The sequence below is a fragment of the Micropterus dolomieu genome, linkage group LG08 (genome assembly GCF_021292245.1).
Source record: "Micropterus dolomieu isolate WLL.071019.BEF.003 ecotype Adirondacks linkage group LG08, ASM2129224v1, whole genome shotgun sequence".
Taxonomy (NCBI): domain Eukaryota; kingdom Metazoa; phylum Chordata; class Actinopteri; order Centrarchiformes; family Centrarchidae; genus Micropterus; species Micropterus dolomieu.
The window spans coordinates 18,958,408-18,977,393 of NC_060157.1; the positions used below are offsets into that span (position 1 = coordinate 18,958,408).

An 18,986-nucleotide genomic window follows, 5' to 3' on the forward strand; every position below is an offset into this window, starting at 1 on the left:
TTTTTCATAAAAACATTTTGCTTGTGTTTTACAAAAAGAAAATCAAGAATAACTGTCATTTTTGGCTGTATTAGAAAAGAAAGTGTTCGAAATGTATTTTTACATCCAGATGGTTAGGGGAATGTAATACACGCAAGTCACGTATTGGGGCTGAGCTCTGCTTAAATATTCAGCATACGCACTGCCGAACCAACCAATCCATTGCTGTGTGACTCCTTGGCTTATTAGTTTCTTTTTTTTTTTAGCCCGCATTGATTGTACTCCAAATTAGCATGCACACCTAAACATCAGGTATACCTTCAAACCTTCTTCTGAAAATTGGTGCTTTGGAAAATATGTATTAGTACTTCACAGTCATAAGGACTATCTAACGGACTCCTACTCACAATGAAAATGAATCTGTGTTTCTGCCCATTAAAGATCATCTGTGATATCCAGGTTTGTATGTCTATGAAGCCAGTCTTTCTTTTCCCACATCAACAAATAATTCATGAGGTTTTTTTAGGACATTTTGTAATGCCTGAATGCATATCTGCTGGCAAACACAGTATGTGATGGGAGGTGAAAGCCACGGTGCACCTGGTAGAAAAGGTGTGATGTCAGGACCGCCCCTGTGGGCTGCACTTGCTGGTGGCACTTTGTAATACTGATGTGGATTTGCTCTTGTAAAAAAGCACCAAACATGGGGGAGGGGGTGTGTCCCCTTGAGGCAGATGGGACAGGAAGTGGACTCAGAGGTGCGAGGACTTAAAGTGCAAGAGGGGAAAGTTCCAGCTCCTCTCAGCAGTTCCAGTGCGCCATCCTGACTTGAAGAATCGAGGGGGTTAAAAACAAACAAAGAAAACACATGGGGATGAATGGTTCAGGATAAAAACCAAGGAACGGGAGGAGGGGAGGATTTCTTTCTTTGATAAAAGTATGTAATTAAAAAGGTCTTTAAAAAAAACATGAATTGGAGCTATGAGGGAGAAGTGGGATGCACAGAAAGGAAGGAGATCACGTTTCCTCCAGTTGGCAGATGAATCTACTATCAAGAGGAGAGAAAACATCCTTCTCCCTCAGTTGAAAAGTCAGTGAACCTGGACTGCAGCGATTGAGCAGGTGGAAGCAAAAGACAGAACAGTTTCTGAAAGGGAAGCACGTTCTCATTACAGTACTCGTGTACTGTTCTCGCATTCCCACATAGTTTGGTGTTTTGAATGTGTGTCTGAGGTTTAACACTGGGATCACTACTGATTGCACCCCTGTGTCGCTCACCCACATGTCTTTTTTCAGAGCCTGGCTCAGTTTTCTGCATTTTCATCAGTTGGTGAAGGGCGATCACATGTTGTAGGCCACGTAGATGGGGTCCAGTTGGTCTGCCAGGAAGGAGTCCCGCAGGTGCATCCTCTGCTTCTCTCCTCTGGAGTTGATGGGAATCACCCCGGGGTCCACGATGACCACCACCCCGACGATGAGGTGGTGTTCCTCCAGGACCACGTTGGTGACGAGCGGCACCAGGTCCAAGGCCTCCTGCTCCGAGCCGCTCAGCTCCGCCACCACCACCAGCAGGTTGGTCCATGTAAACACAGCACTGAGGGGAATTCAGTCACATGTTTTCTGTGTTACTGCTTGAATCAGAGGCTGTGGCCCTTCTCAGGGAGTGCGTAAAGAAAAATGTGAATGATGAAAATGACCAGTACTAACTGAAGAACCTCACCTTTCTGCGATGCTGCGGTGGGCTCGGGATACAGACGTCTCGATGTCGATGGGGTGATAGCGTAACCCCCTCAACTCCAATGTTTCATCGAGGGAGCCCACCACAAACAAGGCATCATGACGATCTGTAGACGAAAAAAAAATACGTATTTTATTATTTATAGTTATGGACCATGTCATTTCTGTATTTTTAAACTTGGGTCCTATTTTCAAATATTTTGGTGTTAAAATGGTACAAAGGGTTTTGGAACACGTGCAGTAGATAGCTTCAGCCGGCAGTCGCAAACCGGCTGCTGTGGCTACAACATATTCCTTTGGGGCAATTGTGCCAATCACAATTACGTCCAACAATTACTATGAGTGACTAAAAATAAAAAAATAAAAAATTATCCTTTAACTTAGGGATGTCACAAGAGCCGATACTTTGGTACTAAGTCGATACAAAAATTCTGAAGACATGTCTGTACTTTCGACAAGTGCAACTGCAGCGACTGCTCCTCCTCGACTCGTCGAAAAGAAAAATGGTAAGAGTCGTGTATGGGAGTACTTTTTGTTAACATTATAGAATTTATTAAAGGAGTGTATGCGGAAGTACATGGAAGTACATGAAATTGTTTTTGGTTTTTAACGTGGTATCGAATTTGGTATGGAGAATCATGTTTTTCAGAAACTTTTCAATCTCATGATATATGTTGATGTTGCAATATAAAATTATACATATTGTGAAAGCATATGTTATTGATATCGATAAAAGGGGCCCAAAGCAAATCACTTGTCACAGTCATAATTTCAATGTTAATAAAACAGAAAAGGCAGAGGGGCCCTGCATAAGGTCAACTTTTTTCAAATGTCCTCTCACCTCCACTTGCATCCGTTAGCTCAGTCCGCTTTATGAAACCCAGGTAGCCCGTCCTGGCCCACAGAGTGTGGGGCTCCCCAAAGCTGAGCCTGGTGTTGAAATGATCGGCCTGCAGGCTCTCCTCGCCGTAGATGGTGTAGTAGCCACTGGCACTGTGAGGGCTGTTTACCCAGATCTGAACAAAGACAAAACAAACAACATGGATGTAGCCTTTTCACACTGCTCAAAAATCTGAAGTAACAGATTTTCACAGTAAATCAGAGATTTAAAAAAAATACACTCAAATGAATCAAGTGCATTTTGTGTCGAATAGCCGTGCTCATCTCACTCTGTGCAGGTGAAACCCCTCAATATTTTGCAGAATCCTAGGAGGAAAATGAAAAGGCCCCACTCACCTCCCCAAGATGTGAATCTCCCAGAGGGCCTCTGGTCTCTGGGTTGACTATGATGACCCTCACTCCTGGTAGGATCTTAGAGGAGAACATAGGAAGAGATTTTAGCTTCAGGGATAATACAACGACTTCCATTACCTCTCTGGGCCTTTGGCCGGTGAGAGCATCAAACACACAAGTCTTTTTAGTCAATAATCAATACTTACTGTGCCTGACTCCATGAGTGGAAGACTCTGTGGCGCTCCTCGTTCAACCAGCCTCACCCTGAGGGACAAGGACAAAAGATGGATTGTCAATTCTGTCCAATTCATAGGTGTAGAGAGCCTTACTGCATTCTTTTCAATTTTATTTCAAAATGTCACCTGGTGCCTGAATTTCCTCTACATAAATACGGACATTTCCATTTACACTGATGTACATTTCCTGCGGGAAGACCCACAGACCCTGCCCTAATAAAATAAAATCTATGCCCTTGGTTCGATCTGACCGACCCACCATTGTTAGTTTTCAGCAGTGGGATCATGTGACTTTAGTTGTCTTTGTTCTGGTTACAAGAGTTTCCTGTCTTACCTATCGTGGCGCAGAGACTTCATGTCAACGTAGGAGGTGGAGGGGTCTGGTCCAGCAGTGCCCTGAGGATACACAGAGGAAAATAAACACCCTGTAATGTGACAGATCTAATTGAACCTGAAGCTTTGCTGGCCCATTTAGACAATATCAATATCATCATTTTATTCAATATCATATAATATCATTTAATCAATAGGTTATTATTGTTCAGTAATATTTAAGGTTGGAGAAGAATAAAGAAGCATGCATGTGGTAAGTAAACACTGCAGACTAAAAAATTCATACGACACACAAGAATGTTGAAGTTGAACTAGGGAAAGTAAAAATATGCAGAGTGATCTCATGAGACAATTCAGTGTAGGTCATGAGAAACCAACCTGCAGGCAGATGGCCAGGTTGACCCTGGAGCCGAAGGCGGTGCTGACAGCGCGCGGCGACAGGCCGAGATCTTTGAAGAGCTTGGAGAAGGACTGCGTGAGAGCGAGACGGGGACGCTCCTCTGCTATCACCACACAGCTCCGCACGCACGACAGATTTAGACCCCGAGCCTGGAGACATGCACGGCTAAAGGTTATTCACACTTTTAACAGCAATGTGTGGACTGAGCTTGACACACAAACATGAACTCAGCATTAGAGGACTTCTTTTTCCCCCCGTAGTGCTTTGAAGGAAAACAGAATGATTAAAGATACTGAGCTACACTGAACAACACACACCAGAATTATGACTAGTACTAGTACGCAATTTATCTGCCATGCATGGTCTGATCTGAATGTGCCTGAAAGTGTTGACAAAATACTGGCGTTTTCTTTGTTCCCATTTATCATTTTTGTATCCTTAGGTACACAAGTCCATTATACACAAGTCTGCAAAAACATGTCTAATTTTGTTGAGTAACTAAAGGTGACATGTATTCTAATTGGTTACTTATTGTAAGTGCAGAAAAGTCCAATTCAGTTGTTCTCATTACACCCTTAAAAAAACAAAAACAAAAATAAACTTCACAGTTCAAGTCCGGCTGGGGACCCTTGTTGCAACGTTGTAGCAATATTTCATCCCTCTACTAGTTTTGTTTTCTGTCCCTACTGTCAGCTCCTTAACAGAGGCATTAAATGCACAAAAACAAATAAAAACAATAATTTTCAAATTATTAAATTAGGTAGGTGTTAAATTGCCTACACAGCAGATAAGGTTCCTATGCAACCCATTTTATTGTGATTTTATTGTTTATTATGAGAGTAATGACAGAGTGGTCATTTCAAAGTGCGAATGTGACAGATTATTTTCGGTGTGTGTGAGTGCAATCCTCACCTTCAGCATCTCTGTCTGGGTGCCCAGACCTTTGGTGCAGAGCTCCATGACAGAGTAGGAGCAGAAGGTGTCTCTGATCTTGTACTGACTGAGCGTGCTCAGCCACAGAGGCAGCGAGCTCTCCAGCTCCAGGGGAGGGATAAGGATGGACTGGTGACCTGAGTAAACACTGGGGTGAAAACACACTCGTTAACAGCAACGACGCCACATGTACAGGGACATCACGTTATATGAAATATGATATTCAGTCTGTGTGTGTGTGTGTGTGTGGGCGTGCGTTACCTGGAGAGGCACCACAGGACGAAGCCCAAGCCACAATAGGGGTCCAGGCAGATGGCTATTTGTCGTGAGGAGTAGAGCTCACACTGCAGCTTAATGGAGCGGCACAGAGTACTGACCGCAGCGTGAGACATCTGATGAGAAATAGACAAACTCTTTGAAGATTCTGTATGCTGCAAATTCACCAAGTGCTGCCAATAAAACAATAAATATATACACACTAAAATACTATTCACGTCCTGTGACTAGAGTCTGTAACATGTATTAACTGTGTATTAATATTGCACGCCTACATTTCTAAACGCATCAACATGTGTTGCCACCTTCAGTATTGCTCACCACATCTCTGGCTAAACTGATGAGTATTTATTTACCTTCCCATGTTTTTAAGACATACTTTGAATTATAATTTGTGTCTGATTTCTTTTTAAAATAAAAAAAGTTAAATCACCTTGTAAAAAATGTTTAAAATACATTAGTCCTTATTCCTCAAATCCTGATCTATGAATCTACAAATGTTGTGAAGTGAAGTGACAAGCAAAACGCATTTCTGAGTGGAGGGGGGGGTGTGTTAACTCGTGTTATATATGATAAGCATGATTTTGTGAGAGTAATTTACCTTGACTCCGGTCAACATGCCTGTGGTGGACACACTGAAGTCCAGGTAGGCCAGCATCTCAGCTGTAGGGGGCTTATAAATTTGTGGAGGCCGCTTTCTGGGGAGATCATCTGGGAGAAGAGGGCAGTGACTTTTTGTTATTTTCTTACTGGACAAAAATTAATCACATACTTTCACTGTTACTGTTGGTGGTATTGTCTGCTATTGGGAATGTTTAGTGTTTTTATTGAGTGGGAGAATGGTATAATTTCAGATGTAAATGTGTTTTTTTTAATGTGCATTTTAAAGAGCTATGCATTTATTTATAACCCATCACTCCTACATCATCACAGTGCTGCTGTGTTCAGGTGTAACTTTGTTATTATAACAAAAGGTTCCATGTTTGCTGAACATATTTCACACTACCGAGAGTAGCTTTTGGTCAACATTAGGGTCCCCCAATGTGTTTAAAGTTAGGCAAACCAGACACCTTCTGGCCAGAAGGGGAAAACATTTTTTAATCTGAATTTATTGTGCTAAATCTGCACGCCCCCAGAGATGTGTCATAAAGGCAGTAAAGTACACAATGCCATGCTTATGTAACTGTGGTCAGCTCCTTCACATCATGCCTAATGCTTCTAATTTCAACAGATCCCAACAGAGCCCAGCACCTGTATCGATGATAGTGGGCCACGTCTTGACGTTGACGCTGGCAGCAGCCTCCCTGGACCTGAGGATCCTCATGAGAGGCTGAGTGGTGAGGATGCAGGCTGCTTTGCTCACCTGTAACACCCAGCAAACACACAAAGGACTTCATTTAACGACACAAACTACCACACTTTAACGGTGACCTCTGGTAAAAATCCTCCATTCACGAGGTGTTTCTCAAATAAAAGGCATTTAATTATCGTTAAAATTCTATTTTATTTGCTTCCCTCCAAGGAAATCAGTTATAAGGGTCAACAGCAAAACTATGTCACTGAATCTGGGTGGGATTTATTCACCGACCAATTAAAGAGTCTGAAAACAACTTGTTGTGATTTACATTAATGACTCTATTATGCTTTGGTAAAGCTTGATTGATGTAACAGAAACCACCATCAATCAGAAAATCAATTTCTGATTTTTGTGACACAGTCACCGGGGAGTGCACTCACATCGATGATCATGCGGACAGTGGGGAGAGTAGCAGCCAGGTTCTGTGGGTGGGGCGGTCGCACCGTCACAGGGATGACACCCGCATAGAGACAGCCATAGAAGGCAGCAATCAGGTCAATACCTGTAGAAAAATAAGAGACAGACGGGAATGTTGTGAACTAAAATAAAGGCAAATTAAACAGTGGCACTATCTTAATGTCTGTCTACAATGACGAGGGGTGTGATTGTGTGTGTTTACCTGGGGGATAAAGCAGCACCACATTGTCTCCGGTGTTGAGGCCTCCTCTCTCCATTAGGGTAGCTGTGATTTTCTCTGCTCTCTTGTGCAGCTGAGCACAAGTGGCGGTGCAAACTGGCACCCCCTACAGTAAAAACAGAGGAAGTACAGCTGAAGATACACCCAACAAAATGGATCACCATTAGTGCTATCACCAAAGGTAAAAGAACTGTTATTTGTGTCAGTATCTTTATCTTAAACACACTGATTCTTACTATTAACTGATTTCTCAGTTTAATTGGATATGTGTGTGTGTGTGTGTGTGTTTGTATGTGTGTGTGTGTGTGTGTGTTTGATCTACCTTGGCATTGAGCAGCACATACAGGACATGGTCTGGGTCAGTTTGAGCTCTCCATTGCAGAGCTTCAGACAGGAACTGGTGCTGGTGAAGAGAGTGTGTCATCATATAAACATTAATGATGGACTGACTTCATGTAGTACATGTATCCCAAAATAAAAACTAAAAAAACAAAAAAAACACACAAAGCTGCATCAAGTATCCATATAAAAAATGATCAACAGATAGATAAAACATAAAAGCTCGCCTAAACAGTCACCGTAACTGCGTTTCATACATCATCCAGCCAAAAATTAACAGACCTCTCACAGACAACAGATACATTTGTTTACTTAAAAAAAACTTACTCAGTGCGGAATAGAGAACAGGAAACATCTTAAAGTATGTCATTGATATTCTGTGATGCTTTTCACCTCTCACACAGAGACACATAAGCACACAACAGGAGTATGGAAGTGTCCAGAGAAATGTTTTTTTTGTTTGTTTTTTTGCCAAGTGCAATGTCATGCTGGGACCATCTGCACCTGGAAGGAGGCAAATTGGAGCCACTGACAAAAACTAACAAGCTACGGCCCTTCAAAACAAATGGTCATGACAATTTTGTTTCAACATTTTAGTGCCTCGGTGTACTATTTCTCAAACCAAAGGAACAATCCACTGGCTATTTTTACAATTAAATACATAGGCAATATTAAATGCATTATAAACATTTTGATCAGTAGTGTCAATAAGCTAAAGGAACTGGCCAGTGTACAGGACCAAAAAAGACAGGAAAGCAAAGATGTACTTTTAACATTAAGCAACACATAAAGTAACAAAATAAAAAACGATCTGTGTACAAACAAACATAATATACAGCAGTGTCACATATTGGCGTCTCTCTCTCTCTCTCTCTACAGGTCGTGCTCTGGTCAACAATGAAAATCAGGAAGTCACATCATGCACACCGGCTGTCTGGACAACTCATCAAGCCATGCTACACGTGGGGGCATCACAGTGAACACAGCGAGCAGAGGTGCACAGCAAATTTGTTCCTAACTAATGCTTTTATTCTTGGGCTTATTAAGACATTAGCATTATGTATCACAGTATATGATGACAAGATCTTAAATGGTTGCATATGCCAGGAGACTCTTTCTAATCACTTCCTCAGAGTCTGTTATTACTTCTTTAAACTAAGAAAGACAAAAAAAACTTTATTCAATATAAATGTATATGGTCAGTTAATCTACTGCTGAGTGTTTGGTTTGGCAGAGCTAGAAGGCTGCTGGCCAACTCCCATTTTAAAAGGTGATGAAGGTCATTTATGGGCGACTGATAAATGGAGAACCGCACTTAACTTAATTTTTAATGTATTAGCTGTATATTAGTGTAAGTGTGTGGACCCCTGCTGGCCAAGGAGCCAGGTTGGACAGTCATCTCTGTGCGTCGGGCCAAAGCTGTTGCTGGTGGCCGTTGGGCTATCACGGATGCAAAAGCACATCGTGACTGACAGAAGCAGCAGAAGCAAAGACGGGTGGGGGCCAGACTAGAGCCTTACCATCATGGTGGGCCACATACAGAGCTAAAGCCCAACCCAAGCGAAGTAAAGGCAGAACAACAATAGTTTTAGGATAAGACATCAGCATCCACTTTCCCCTGTTACAGGGGTCATCTTTAACTCAGTAAACACATTTACAGCAATTTCAGTTTCATTTGAAAAGATTTCTTTTTCTTATAGTACTGTAGGATTGGTACTAAAGATTATTTTCATGATAACTGAATTTGGTTATTTTCTTGATTAACATCACAATTTCCTAAACTTGTGTTGACCAACAGTCCAAAACAGGAAAATATTCAGATTACAATAATGTTAACATAACATTTGAGAAGCTGAAACCATCACATATTTGGCATTTTCGCTTCATAAATCACCCAAACAATTATCAAATAGTTGCCGTTTATTAACGGACTAACCATTGGAGCTCTAATATACTGTAGCATGTTATATACAGTGACTAAAAATAGCAACCGCATGAAGTTTATTTTGGCTCACTGTCCAGGTCTTAATGTTAGAGTCACAGTTACAGATTGCTTTAGATATAACAGTTCACAGTACTATAATCGAGGGTCAAGCATGGTCAAAGTGTGGTTCATGGTCTTTTTGACAGTACCTTTCGGATCAGATCCTGGTCCTCCACCACACCCAGCTCTCTGCCTATAGCCTGGGCGATCCGTTTCCCCGCCACCAAGTTCCCGACCAGCATAGAAGCAGGACCAACATCCACTGAACAGATCAAAGACAATCAGAGTCAGCTATACAGTGACACACCTTCAACGCTGAATTAATCAGACGTGATGCCAACAAAACAAACATAATAAATATGTAATACTTCTGATATTTCCTTCTTTGCAGTGATGTTATATAATAAGCATCGGTAGATACGGTCTGAGGCAGTCTACCTGGCTGTTTCTGCCGTGGCTTCGGCATGTTGGTAACACAGGTGTGCGGGCACATGAGAATATTACAGGGGTGCAGGTTTCCCTCCAGAAAGTTCTGCTTGGTTTCACAGATGTGGATACCTCCAAGGGGAGTCTTTGGGAGGGTGTTGGCTGGGACGAGCGCGAGGCAGTACAAGCCGACCTGGTGGATACTGTCGATGGCCTGTGCAGAAAACACACATTACTTGATATAGTTTAATGGATGCAAAATTAACACAGTATACTATAAAAAAGTCCTTGTTGTTTCAAGGTTTGAGAAACTCAGTACAAACAAGTCCATCATGATTTTGAAAGGCACATAGCTCTTTCAAACAGAACTAAAGGCATAAAAAGAGAGAATGTGTGACACAACAAGAGTTAGTTAGTACACCTAAATAAACAAAAAAGAAAATATTTACTCACTATTCACCGCAGGTGACAAGATGTATGTGATTTACCTGCAGTACTCGGCTCATCCACTGGAAGCTGTCCTCCTCACTGGCGTCAGGTCTCTGCTCTGCCACAATCACAATCCTCTCGTCATAAAACACCGTCACGGAGAACACAGCAATCCTGCATGAATGACATGAACATGTATTACAGAAATGGTCTACTGGTGTTTGTGTGCATCCAAGCAGCCTCTAATGGGGTGAAATTGTACACACAAAAAGAACAGTGAATGAAGCACACTGGCTCACAGGGAGCAGTCAAGTGTCTCACCTCCCCCTGTAAACTGTTTTGACAGGCTCCACTGCTAGCGCGGTGGCCACCAGATCGTCTGCGTTGTGGCGTCGCCCGCTCACCATCAGCAGCCCCTCAATCTTCCCCACAACAAACACCAGACTGCCCTGTGGAGCAGGAAGGTTGACTCAGCAAGGAACACAGAAGTCTCACTGCCCTTATTTCTCCAGTCAAATTTCAGAAAGCTGACTCTTTTTATTTGTCTGTATGCGTGTGCCTCACCGGTCCTACAAATCCAAGCAGACCAGTCCGACTGAAGGGAATTTCGCCTATGGGTGCTCCAGCTTGGTTAACAGGGATCACCTACAGATTAGCAGAGAAATCACACGTTGAACTCAAACACACAGCACAGTATGTCTCACCCTGGCATTATTTTCAAAGGTCTTAGAAATGTGGCTTACAAATTGTGTTACTGCAGTTAAAATTTTAGTTTAGGAAATAAAATGTCTTGGACAGAAACACTCTTATCAACTTCTTATGAAGTTTGTTCTCAGTGAATGATGGAATAAATACACTGTGGCTTCATCTAGTGATTATTTAAATATGTGCTTCTTTCCCATCCATCCATTTTCTAAACCAGCTTATCCTATGCAGGGTCAAGGGGGGACTGGAAGTGATCCACAGACACACACTCGACAAGAAGCAGGGGACCAGGAAGTTCATTCTCAGGTTTTAACATGATTTTTTGGTAGAATTGTGATTTACATCTCTTGTCTCACACATTTTTATGAGTTCTACAGTATCAAGAACAGACTGGAATGAGTCCTAGGCAGTTCCTAAACATGAGTTTTAAACTTTGACAAACCTCAAATGTGTTCTTGGTGACACCAGGCAGGCCGTAGTACATGGTGCCTCCAGCCCGAGAGTTGATGACAATCTCTCCTATTTCATCTGTCTTGCACAGCTGAGGGGGCCCGTCTGGTTTCACAATGCACATCAGAGCTGAAACACAAAACGGATCACATTAACATTATGTATGTTTACGTACCTGAATAGTGCCAATTAAAGCCAAGTGCAGCGGCTAACCTCCAGGCATGATGTGGCCCACATCCTGAACAGTGAGAGCAGAGTTCTTGTCCTCTGTGTTCACCCTGATCACCCCGTGGCTCAGCCCACCCATGGACAGGATGGCCCTGGCTGGTAGTGGAGCTCCTCGTGCACCAGGCCTTCAGAGAGCGAAAGCGAAGTCAACGGGTCACACAGGAAGGCAGAAAAAAAAGGTAACACAATGTTGAGGTCTGCTGATACTAGGGCTGCACAATTTGGAGAAAAGGTCATATTGCGATTATTGTGGACAATATTGCGATTTGATTACAATGGAACAAATGGTACTATGAGTCTGCTTACTTAATTATCAAGGAATGAGCGAAATACTGACATTTTGAAATGTGTATTTCTCAACTTGAAGAAAGTTAAACAATAAAAAATATTTATAACAACAACTAGTAAAACAGATGTAAAACAGAACAAGCGGAGCGTGTTGCTCTACAGAGGAGGCGGCTAGGCAAGGAACAAATATTGGCACACTGGCACTCAATGTCCATCTGTCTACTGCAATCTCTATCCACAACCTGAAGTAGGAACTGTACATGAGTGTATTAAATAAAGAGTATAATGTTTAGTTAATAGTTTACTGTTAGTATAACAATAATGTACAGCATTCATTATAATTTCATATAACAAAATTTCTGTGGGTTGTTTTTTTAAAATTAAATTCTTGTGCAATCAAAAGCTCTATATTGGTCTCTCATTTGTTAATGATAAGTACTAACTTGTCAATAATCATATTGTTCAACATTTGAAAGTTTTCTGTAGCACGTCAAAAATTTTTTTAATGTCCCGCCCCATCCAGGCTGTGATTGGTCGGTTGATTAAAAGTGACTGACAAGCACGTCGGCTCTGTGAAAAGTTGAACATGTTGAACAACAAAAGGCACCGATACAGCTAACGTTAGTGATGACGTCTCTCTGTCTCTGACACAGAGCGACCGGAGAACCGGCATTTCTGTCGTTGCTCTGTTGTGTGTTGAGCGTCACACACACCTTTTCTGACGACGCTGAAGTTAGCTTCCGATTCGGCAGTTAAGGGGAAAGTTAAGGAGAAATTAAGTTAATGCTTTGCCTAAAATGCATAACAGCTTTCACAGCAGTAAGAGGTGCAAAAAGCAGAGATTCGGTCGCTCAGCAACGTAAGTTAACTTTCACTTACTTTCCCCTTAACTGCCGAATCGGAAGCTAACTTCAGCGTCGTCCTTCCACACTTTTGCGGTTATGTAATCGCGCATGACGACATTGCGATTGCGATTAGATTAATCGTGCAGCCCTAGCTGATACACAAAACAAGTCTCGCTTTCAAAGTCAGTGGACAGATGAAGTAACGTAAAAATCACATGATTTGAGAGGGGGGATGATGTGAAGCAATGATCCACGGACTGGAATTGAGCCAGCCTTGTACCAGTTGAGCTAAGCAAGACATCATTTTTTAACTTGAACTCAGAAAAATATGATGTTGGGATGAAATGTGATTTTTTAAGTGGCTAGATGAATAAGCACAAAAGTCATGCAGTTGGTTTTAAAATCACATGCTTTGTTTATTTGCCATTGTTCCTCTTATTTGGTCATCTTGCCACATCTTAGACAAGTCAGGTGGTCAGTTACATAATGATTTTTTAACATGTCAACAAACTAACACAATAAATGTGAGTTACTTAATGGTGAGTATTGTAAAATGACTCTTATTTTTGCAAGCAAAATGGCAGCAATTTTGAACTCCTGAGTATCAGAGTGTCTCTTTCCAGAGCATACCTTCGTATGGCCACAGTCAGGGCCTCAGGAGAGGTGGCGCATGGACAGATCACCTCAGGCTTCAGACCATGAGACTGAAACACATTCAGGAAGGCATCACACGATGACACAGACCCTGAAAACAAACAACAGATAAAAAACATTGGCAAAACAGGGTCAAAATTCACAATCCAACATGTTAAAATATCTGTACAAAGTCACTTACATGGGTTTGCTCCATCAGCCACAATAAGCATGCGTATGGAGGACAGGTTGATGTCCCTCTGCTCCTTATGGGCCATCATGGCCCAGTGGAGGTCACGGCACTTCACCAAGGCCACACGTGCTATCAGAGGGCAAGGGGAATAATGTTATACATGCTGCACTTACATACTGTATTTACAGTTTGTGAGTGCTATACTGTTTCTCCTTGACTTTTGTTTCCAGGTTTCCAAATTCAACTTAACTTGTCTACTTTTATAATTTGAAATAACATATTTTAACAACACCCTTTTTTTGTTTTCTTCATGTAATCTGTAAGATAAATATGTTTATCTTAACAGAGAGAGAGAGAGAGAGAGAGAGAGAGAGAATAAAATAATGAAACTATACACATATGGAAAGATTGAACATTGGCTGAACCTTTGTGAATGTGGACCCTCTGCACCCAGGACATGGGACATGCTTTCATGACAGCATATGGCACTGTGATGGTGTGGATTCTGTTCATGACACTCTGGAAAAATCATACACATATTGTCAATGTCATATTGTGCTACATATCAAAGTTAAAACATTTCAACTGGTCTGGATATACAGTACAAATTGTTGCGTTCAATCTCACCGTTAGGACGCCATGCCACAGGCCCATATCCTTCTTGCAGTCCAACACATTGACCAGTGTCTCCCCTGTGACATAAAAACACAAAAACACATGATGTGCAATCACCAGCTGTAAAAGATGCTTAACTTAGGTGCCTTCAAATATTTAATTTTGTGGTCCATTAGAGTGTATATTCTCCCTAATCTCAGCTTATCTTCTCTGAGGTGTCTCTCTTTGAGAAGGGAGAGAGTGAAAATAAATGATGGGGCAGGTTGCCCATGAAACGTGCTGCTGAAGAGCTCAAGAGCGGAGCACTGTTGAACCTTTAATCCTTAATTTATATTGCTTAAGTATGTCACCCATACACACAAAGAGAGTCAGCGTAAGAAAAGCGGGAGAGGTATAAGTTACATAAGACACTGAGCTCTGACCTTCACAGTAGTTACAGGCCTGCGACAGGGCTTGACAGTGGGTCAGCATGGAGATCTTGGATACAGCAACACCCATCACTGTCCCCTCCTTACTCGCTTTGTACTTTGGTGGAAGAGACACAAACACATCAACAAGGACAAAGTTAAATGGGAGCACAAGCTACCTGGAAATAAATACATTTCACGTTTCAATTTTAAAAGTATTTTCTTTACATGGCATAAAAAGGCCATAAATACAAGAAGTCATACTATGGAGTGTTAAATAAATGTAATTAATTGAAAAAATATATATTTAATTAGTCTATTTATTTTTTCACATCTTCTCTTTTTTATCAGGTAAATGTTTAAGTTAGTAAGTTATTGTATGTTTTCCAAAGTCACTTAGAAGCTAACATTTAATTTCGCTTTACCAAGTTTCCCATGCAAGACGTTTCAGTTTTGGGGCAGTAATGGCAAAGGCTCAGCCATCCTGTGACTCAAGAATTTGGAAAAGTAAAATGAAACCTACTTGAGAATTTCAGAGGATTAATAAATAGAAGCTACATCGTTCTATAATTTATTTATGACCAGTAAAATCTATTCAACTGTGCTTGATAACCAAAATAGGAATGCTAAAAGTGTTATTCTATGTACCTCTATATAGGCGGTGTCTGTGTTGGCAGTGGGGATGTGAGGCTGCCAGTCTTTGGATGGTTTGGTCAGGTACTTAGTGTCTGTCACTACCCATTTCATCCTTGGCCATCCTAGTAAACATAATTACAACATCACAAAGGGACACAGAGAAACATTTTAGCTGACATAAAGCAAATAAAAAGTATGTTTAGGCATACTAATTTGGAGCCGCACCAAATTGACAATGTTCACTCGCCAACCTCTTGGTTTCAAGGTCAAAAGGTAAACAGCCAATACATTACAAGCAGAGTGACCAGGGAGCCACCTGCTCACATGCTGAGGCCCTAAATTGGCCAGTGAATATCATATTCCATTTAATGAGTCTATCTAATGTCTCCCAAAGAGACTGGGCCAGAGATGACTGCATTGGTCTGACTGACCTTTGAACTGGATGATCTCTCCGTTTGGTGTCTTGGGCAGCCCCTTGAGACAAACCTCACTGGTGAGTGCTAGACTGACACCACAGCTGCCCAATAGAAAGCCGATCTGCTGGCTGCCTGCATCCTATGGAGAGAGACAAGGGTCAAGAGACCTATGACACAACAAGGAGATGCCAGTATGCTACACAGTTAAAATTGACATAGTTTACCATTTATTAAGTGCCACGATATTCAAGATAACTCAGACAGATATTGTCATAAAATGTACCAGCCATTGTGGGGAGCAACACTACGTGCTTTTGGTATAAATTCTAGGCATAAATTTCAGACTTGACTGAAGTCGTTCTGAATCCCTGGGTTTTTATTTGACCACAAAGAATTGTATCTGATTTTGTATTATTCAGAGATCACCACAGAGGAATTCACTTGACAACACTGACGTCGTTACCTGTCTTGACAGTGGCACCTCAATGGGCACAGGGATGACCTCGGCTAACAGGCAGCCATAGAAAGCCACCCAGAACATGCCAGGGTCGCTGTTTGGATACACCAGCGCCACCTAAGAAACAGAAAAACTTATTTTCCTTTTCCATGTTCCTTTATACTTTACATACTGAGTGGTGACTAACAGACTCTTACCCGATCTCCAGGTTGTAGGACCGGTTCTGTCTTGGTGCCCAGTTTATTCAGAAGTGTATAGGCCAGTTTCAGACTGCGACTCCATAGTTTACCTGTGGAGAAGAAAAAAAAAAAGATTATAAAATGTCCTGTTTGTTGTTTTTTTACCATGTATTAATGTTGTATAACTGATGCAGCACAGTTGAACTCCACAACCCACTGTAGCTCAACACCAGAGGAAATGTACTGTGGGTGTTATTCTGCTCAAGCCAACAAATATTTAGTCACTTTAACTCATATCATATGCAAGAAATAGCTCACACTTACATTTGGTGGTCACAATAACATGAACTTCCTAAACTAACAAGTGGAACAAAAACCTTTGCTGTTTACCGTCTACATTAACATTTCTAGGAATGGAGGGTGTTGCTCACCATAAGTGAGCGTGTAGAGGGGTTTGCCGGTAATATCCAGCGCAGTGAGGGCAGGGCTCTTGGCCTGGGTGGCCCCCCATCGGGCCAGGGCAGCCTGCAGGGCAGGGGGCCAGTTACTGACAACTCCGAGGGGCTCCCCCTTCACTGGGATGATTTGACGTCCCTCTGGCTTTGGGGTGTTGGGGTCTGGCTGGGGCACTGGACAATAACAGAGGTCATTATATGATACAGGATTAGGGGCAACACAACTGATATGTCACAAAAATTATTATAGTATCCAACAGAACTGAGTGGCCAAAGAAACTTGTGTGGACAATTAGTAAGGGTGTCATCAACCATTCAACTGCCAAGATTTCCTTGCTACTGTCATTACTGACCGGTGTGGTTTATTTTAAAAATAATAGTTCTCTCTGGCTAGTGCAAAATTGTAGATACATAATTTTGGCATTTTTTTTCTCCGGCTTTGATTAACTGTGGGATGGGTAAGATTCATGTATGATAAATGTGCTCCTGTGTATAAGCTAATACCTAATGATTATTTCACTTTCCCCCCATTTTTTTCTAACAAAAAGAAAAACAAAACATGAACACATATGCACAATGTCTCACCTTCTACAATTTCCTCAGAGTCATCAACGAAGAATTCGCTGAGCGGTGGTCTCTTTGGCCGTTTGAGTGTGTTCAACAGCTGCTGGATCTTAGTTGACACCCTGCTGTTGACAGGCACGCCTGGACAAACACCAAGAACAGCCAGCGTCACAAACATATGGAAACAACCAAAGAAACACGTGCACACACCCACACATGCAAAACTATTCTAACACAGATCTCTACTTTATATCACACGCACACAGGCACACAGGCAGAACCCTATGCACTAGCACACAGTCAGGATCAGAGTCAGCAGCAGGAAGGATTCAAAAGGGAAACTGGTACTTGAGGAGACACAGATTGGACGATCTTAAGGGAAACAAATATAGGACGTTCTCTACGTCTACACCTATGACACAAGACAGACATAAAGACAGAGAGAGAGACACCAGGCTGGAAAGCAAGCTGATCTGGGCCTCTTCAGCATCCCTCCCCTTCCCGAGTTTCGATTTATATTACCTTTTCTTTTTCCTTTTTTTAAATCAAAGGCAAGACAGGGACAGGATTAATGGACCCAAAAGAAAGAACACAAAATATCTGTTGTTAGCAGCATTCACCACACAGTGAAATGAGGATAATGGTCAGATAATTCTGGATGAACACGAGCAGATTGTTTATGGGCTTGAGTGCACTCCAATCAGCTTGGTCACCACATTCGATCAATGCAAGACAGAAAACTTCACCATGGTGCAATGATTAGGACATGCAAATGGATTTATCTCCCAATCTGAACTAAACAAATTTCAGGAATAAAAAATTACTGTGATTTTGCTCCCCATACAGCAGAAATGTACACCCTGGTACACGCATATATACCACCAACAGACATTTGTGTACGTGTGATTGTACCGTCGGCGGTATCCAGCATGCTGGAGCGGCTCTGTCCACGGCTCATGCCCCTGACCGCCGGAGGCAGGTCCACCCTTGACCCTCTCTCCTGTGGAGTGGAGGATGTCACATCTGGGGGGACACTGTTTTCTGGAGGAGAAGAGAGAGTGAGCATCATAAATTATAGCAACAGCCAACCATCACTGTTGTGTATCCTTTATTATAACTGGAGCTATTTTTCAGTGAAGTTTACCTATGCGTGTGTGAGCCAGGACATCGGCCAACAAGGAAGCAGCAGGTGAGGGCTGTGGCTGAGACTGTGGCTGGGTCTTGGGCTCTCCATGGGAGAGGGTTGAGGAAGCAGATGAGGACGTGGAGGAGCTCTGGACGGAACGGTTGATCCAGTAATCAGGGCTCTGCAGGCTCTGGGCCAGCACTGCACTGAGAGCTGCCTTTCTGCGCAGTGAGCCCTCATCCTCTGATGCAGAAGATGTGTCTGATGGAAGGAGAAAATCCTGATTATTTAGATATTTTTACACTGTTTAGCCCCAAACGACACATTTGGAATTTTGTCAGCTACAGAGCAGCACCCCTGCAGTTGGCAGGGACACAGTGTCTTTCTTGCTCCATAAACACTTAAGTCATGTGGACACTTTATCCAGAGGGACTGAAGGTTTATACTGTAAATGAAAAGCAGGTCCCATATTCCTTACACTGACCAGCTA

The 18,986-nt window shown here is 42.2% G+C and overlaps 1 protein-coding gene across 4 annotated transcripts in view; it reads right to left on the reverse strand.

Annotated features, from left to right (window-relative positions):
• Positions 1 to 200: 200 nt before the first annotated feature.
• dip2ba (disco-interacting protein 2 homolog Ba) overlaps positions 201 to 18,986 on the reverse strand; it is a 44,197-nt gene continuing 25,411 nt past the window's right edge. For 2 of the 4 annotated variants that reach the window (XM_046055988.1, XM_046055986.1), the window contains exons 5-39: positions 18,515 to 18,757; positions 18,283 to 18,411; positions 17,893 to 17,904; positions 17,392 to 17,511; positions 16,783 to 16,980; positions 16,370 to 16,461; positions 16,179 to 16,289; positions 15,731 to 15,854; positions 15,312 to 15,421; positions 14,679 to 14,781; positions 14,269 to 14,333; positions 14,067 to 14,160; positions 13,651 to 13,770; positions 13,446 to 13,560; positions 11,668 to 11,807; positions 11,447 to 11,583; positions 10,864 to 10,944; positions 10,621 to 10,748; positions 10,359 to 10,473; positions 9,883 to 10,084; positions 9,594 to 9,706; positions 7,444 to 7,524; positions 7,104 to 7,227; positions 6,865 to 6,986; positions 6,379 to 6,490; positions 5,729 to 5,838; positions 5,113 to 5,243; positions 4,831 to 4,999; positions 3,897 to 4,067; positions 3,520 to 3,581; positions 3,156 to 3,213; positions 2,953 to 3,027; positions 2,558 to 2,732; positions 1,700 to 1,823; positions 201 to 1,573 (exon numbers count right to left, since the gene is read on the reverse strand). In XM_046055988.1, the coding sequence (XP_045911944.1) occupies positions 1,321 to 1,573; positions 1,700 to 1,823; positions 2,558 to 2,732; positions 2,953 to 3,027; positions 3,156 to 3,213; positions 3,520 to 3,581; positions 3,897 to 4,067; positions 4,831 to 4,999; positions 5,113 to 5,243; positions 5,729 to 5,838; positions 6,379 to 6,490; positions 6,865 to 6,986; positions 7,104 to 7,227; positions 7,444 to 7,524; positions 9,594 to 9,706; positions 9,883 to 10,084; positions 10,359 to 10,473; positions 10,621 to 10,748; positions 10,864 to 10,944; positions 11,447 to 11,583; positions 11,668 to 11,807; positions 13,446 to 13,560; positions 13,651 to 13,770; positions 14,067 to 14,160; positions 14,269 to 14,333; positions 14,679 to 14,781; positions 15,312 to 15,421; positions 15,731 to 15,854; positions 16,179 to 16,289; positions 16,370 to 16,461; positions 16,783 to 16,980; positions 17,392 to 17,511; positions 17,893 to 17,904; positions 18,283 to 18,411; positions 18,515 to 18,757 (4,319 nt within the window). In that variant the 3' untranslated portion in view covers positions 201 to 1,320. The remainder of the gene's footprint in view (positions 1,574 to 1,699; positions 1,824 to 2,557; positions 2,733 to 2,952; positions 3,028 to 3,155; positions 3,214 to 3,519; positions 3,582 to 3,896; positions 4,068 to 4,830; positions 5,000 to 5,112; positions 5,244 to 5,728; positions 5,839 to 6,378; positions 6,491 to 6,864; positions 6,987 to 7,103; positions 7,228 to 7,443; positions 7,525 to 9,593; positions 9,707 to 9,882; positions 10,085 to 10,358; positions 10,474 to 10,620; positions 10,749 to 10,863; positions 10,945 to 11,446; positions 11,584 to 11,667; positions 11,808 to 13,445; positions 13,561 to 13,650; positions 13,771 to 14,066; positions 14,161 to 14,268; positions 14,334 to 14,678; positions 14,782 to 15,311; positions 15,422 to 15,730; positions 15,855 to 16,178; positions 16,290 to 16,369; positions 16,462 to 16,782; positions 16,981 to 17,391; positions 17,512 to 17,892; positions 17,905 to 18,282; positions 18,412 to 18,514; positions 18,758 to 18,986) is intronic. The other 2 variants (XM_046055989.1, XM_046055987.1) reach the window with 1 other exon arrangement.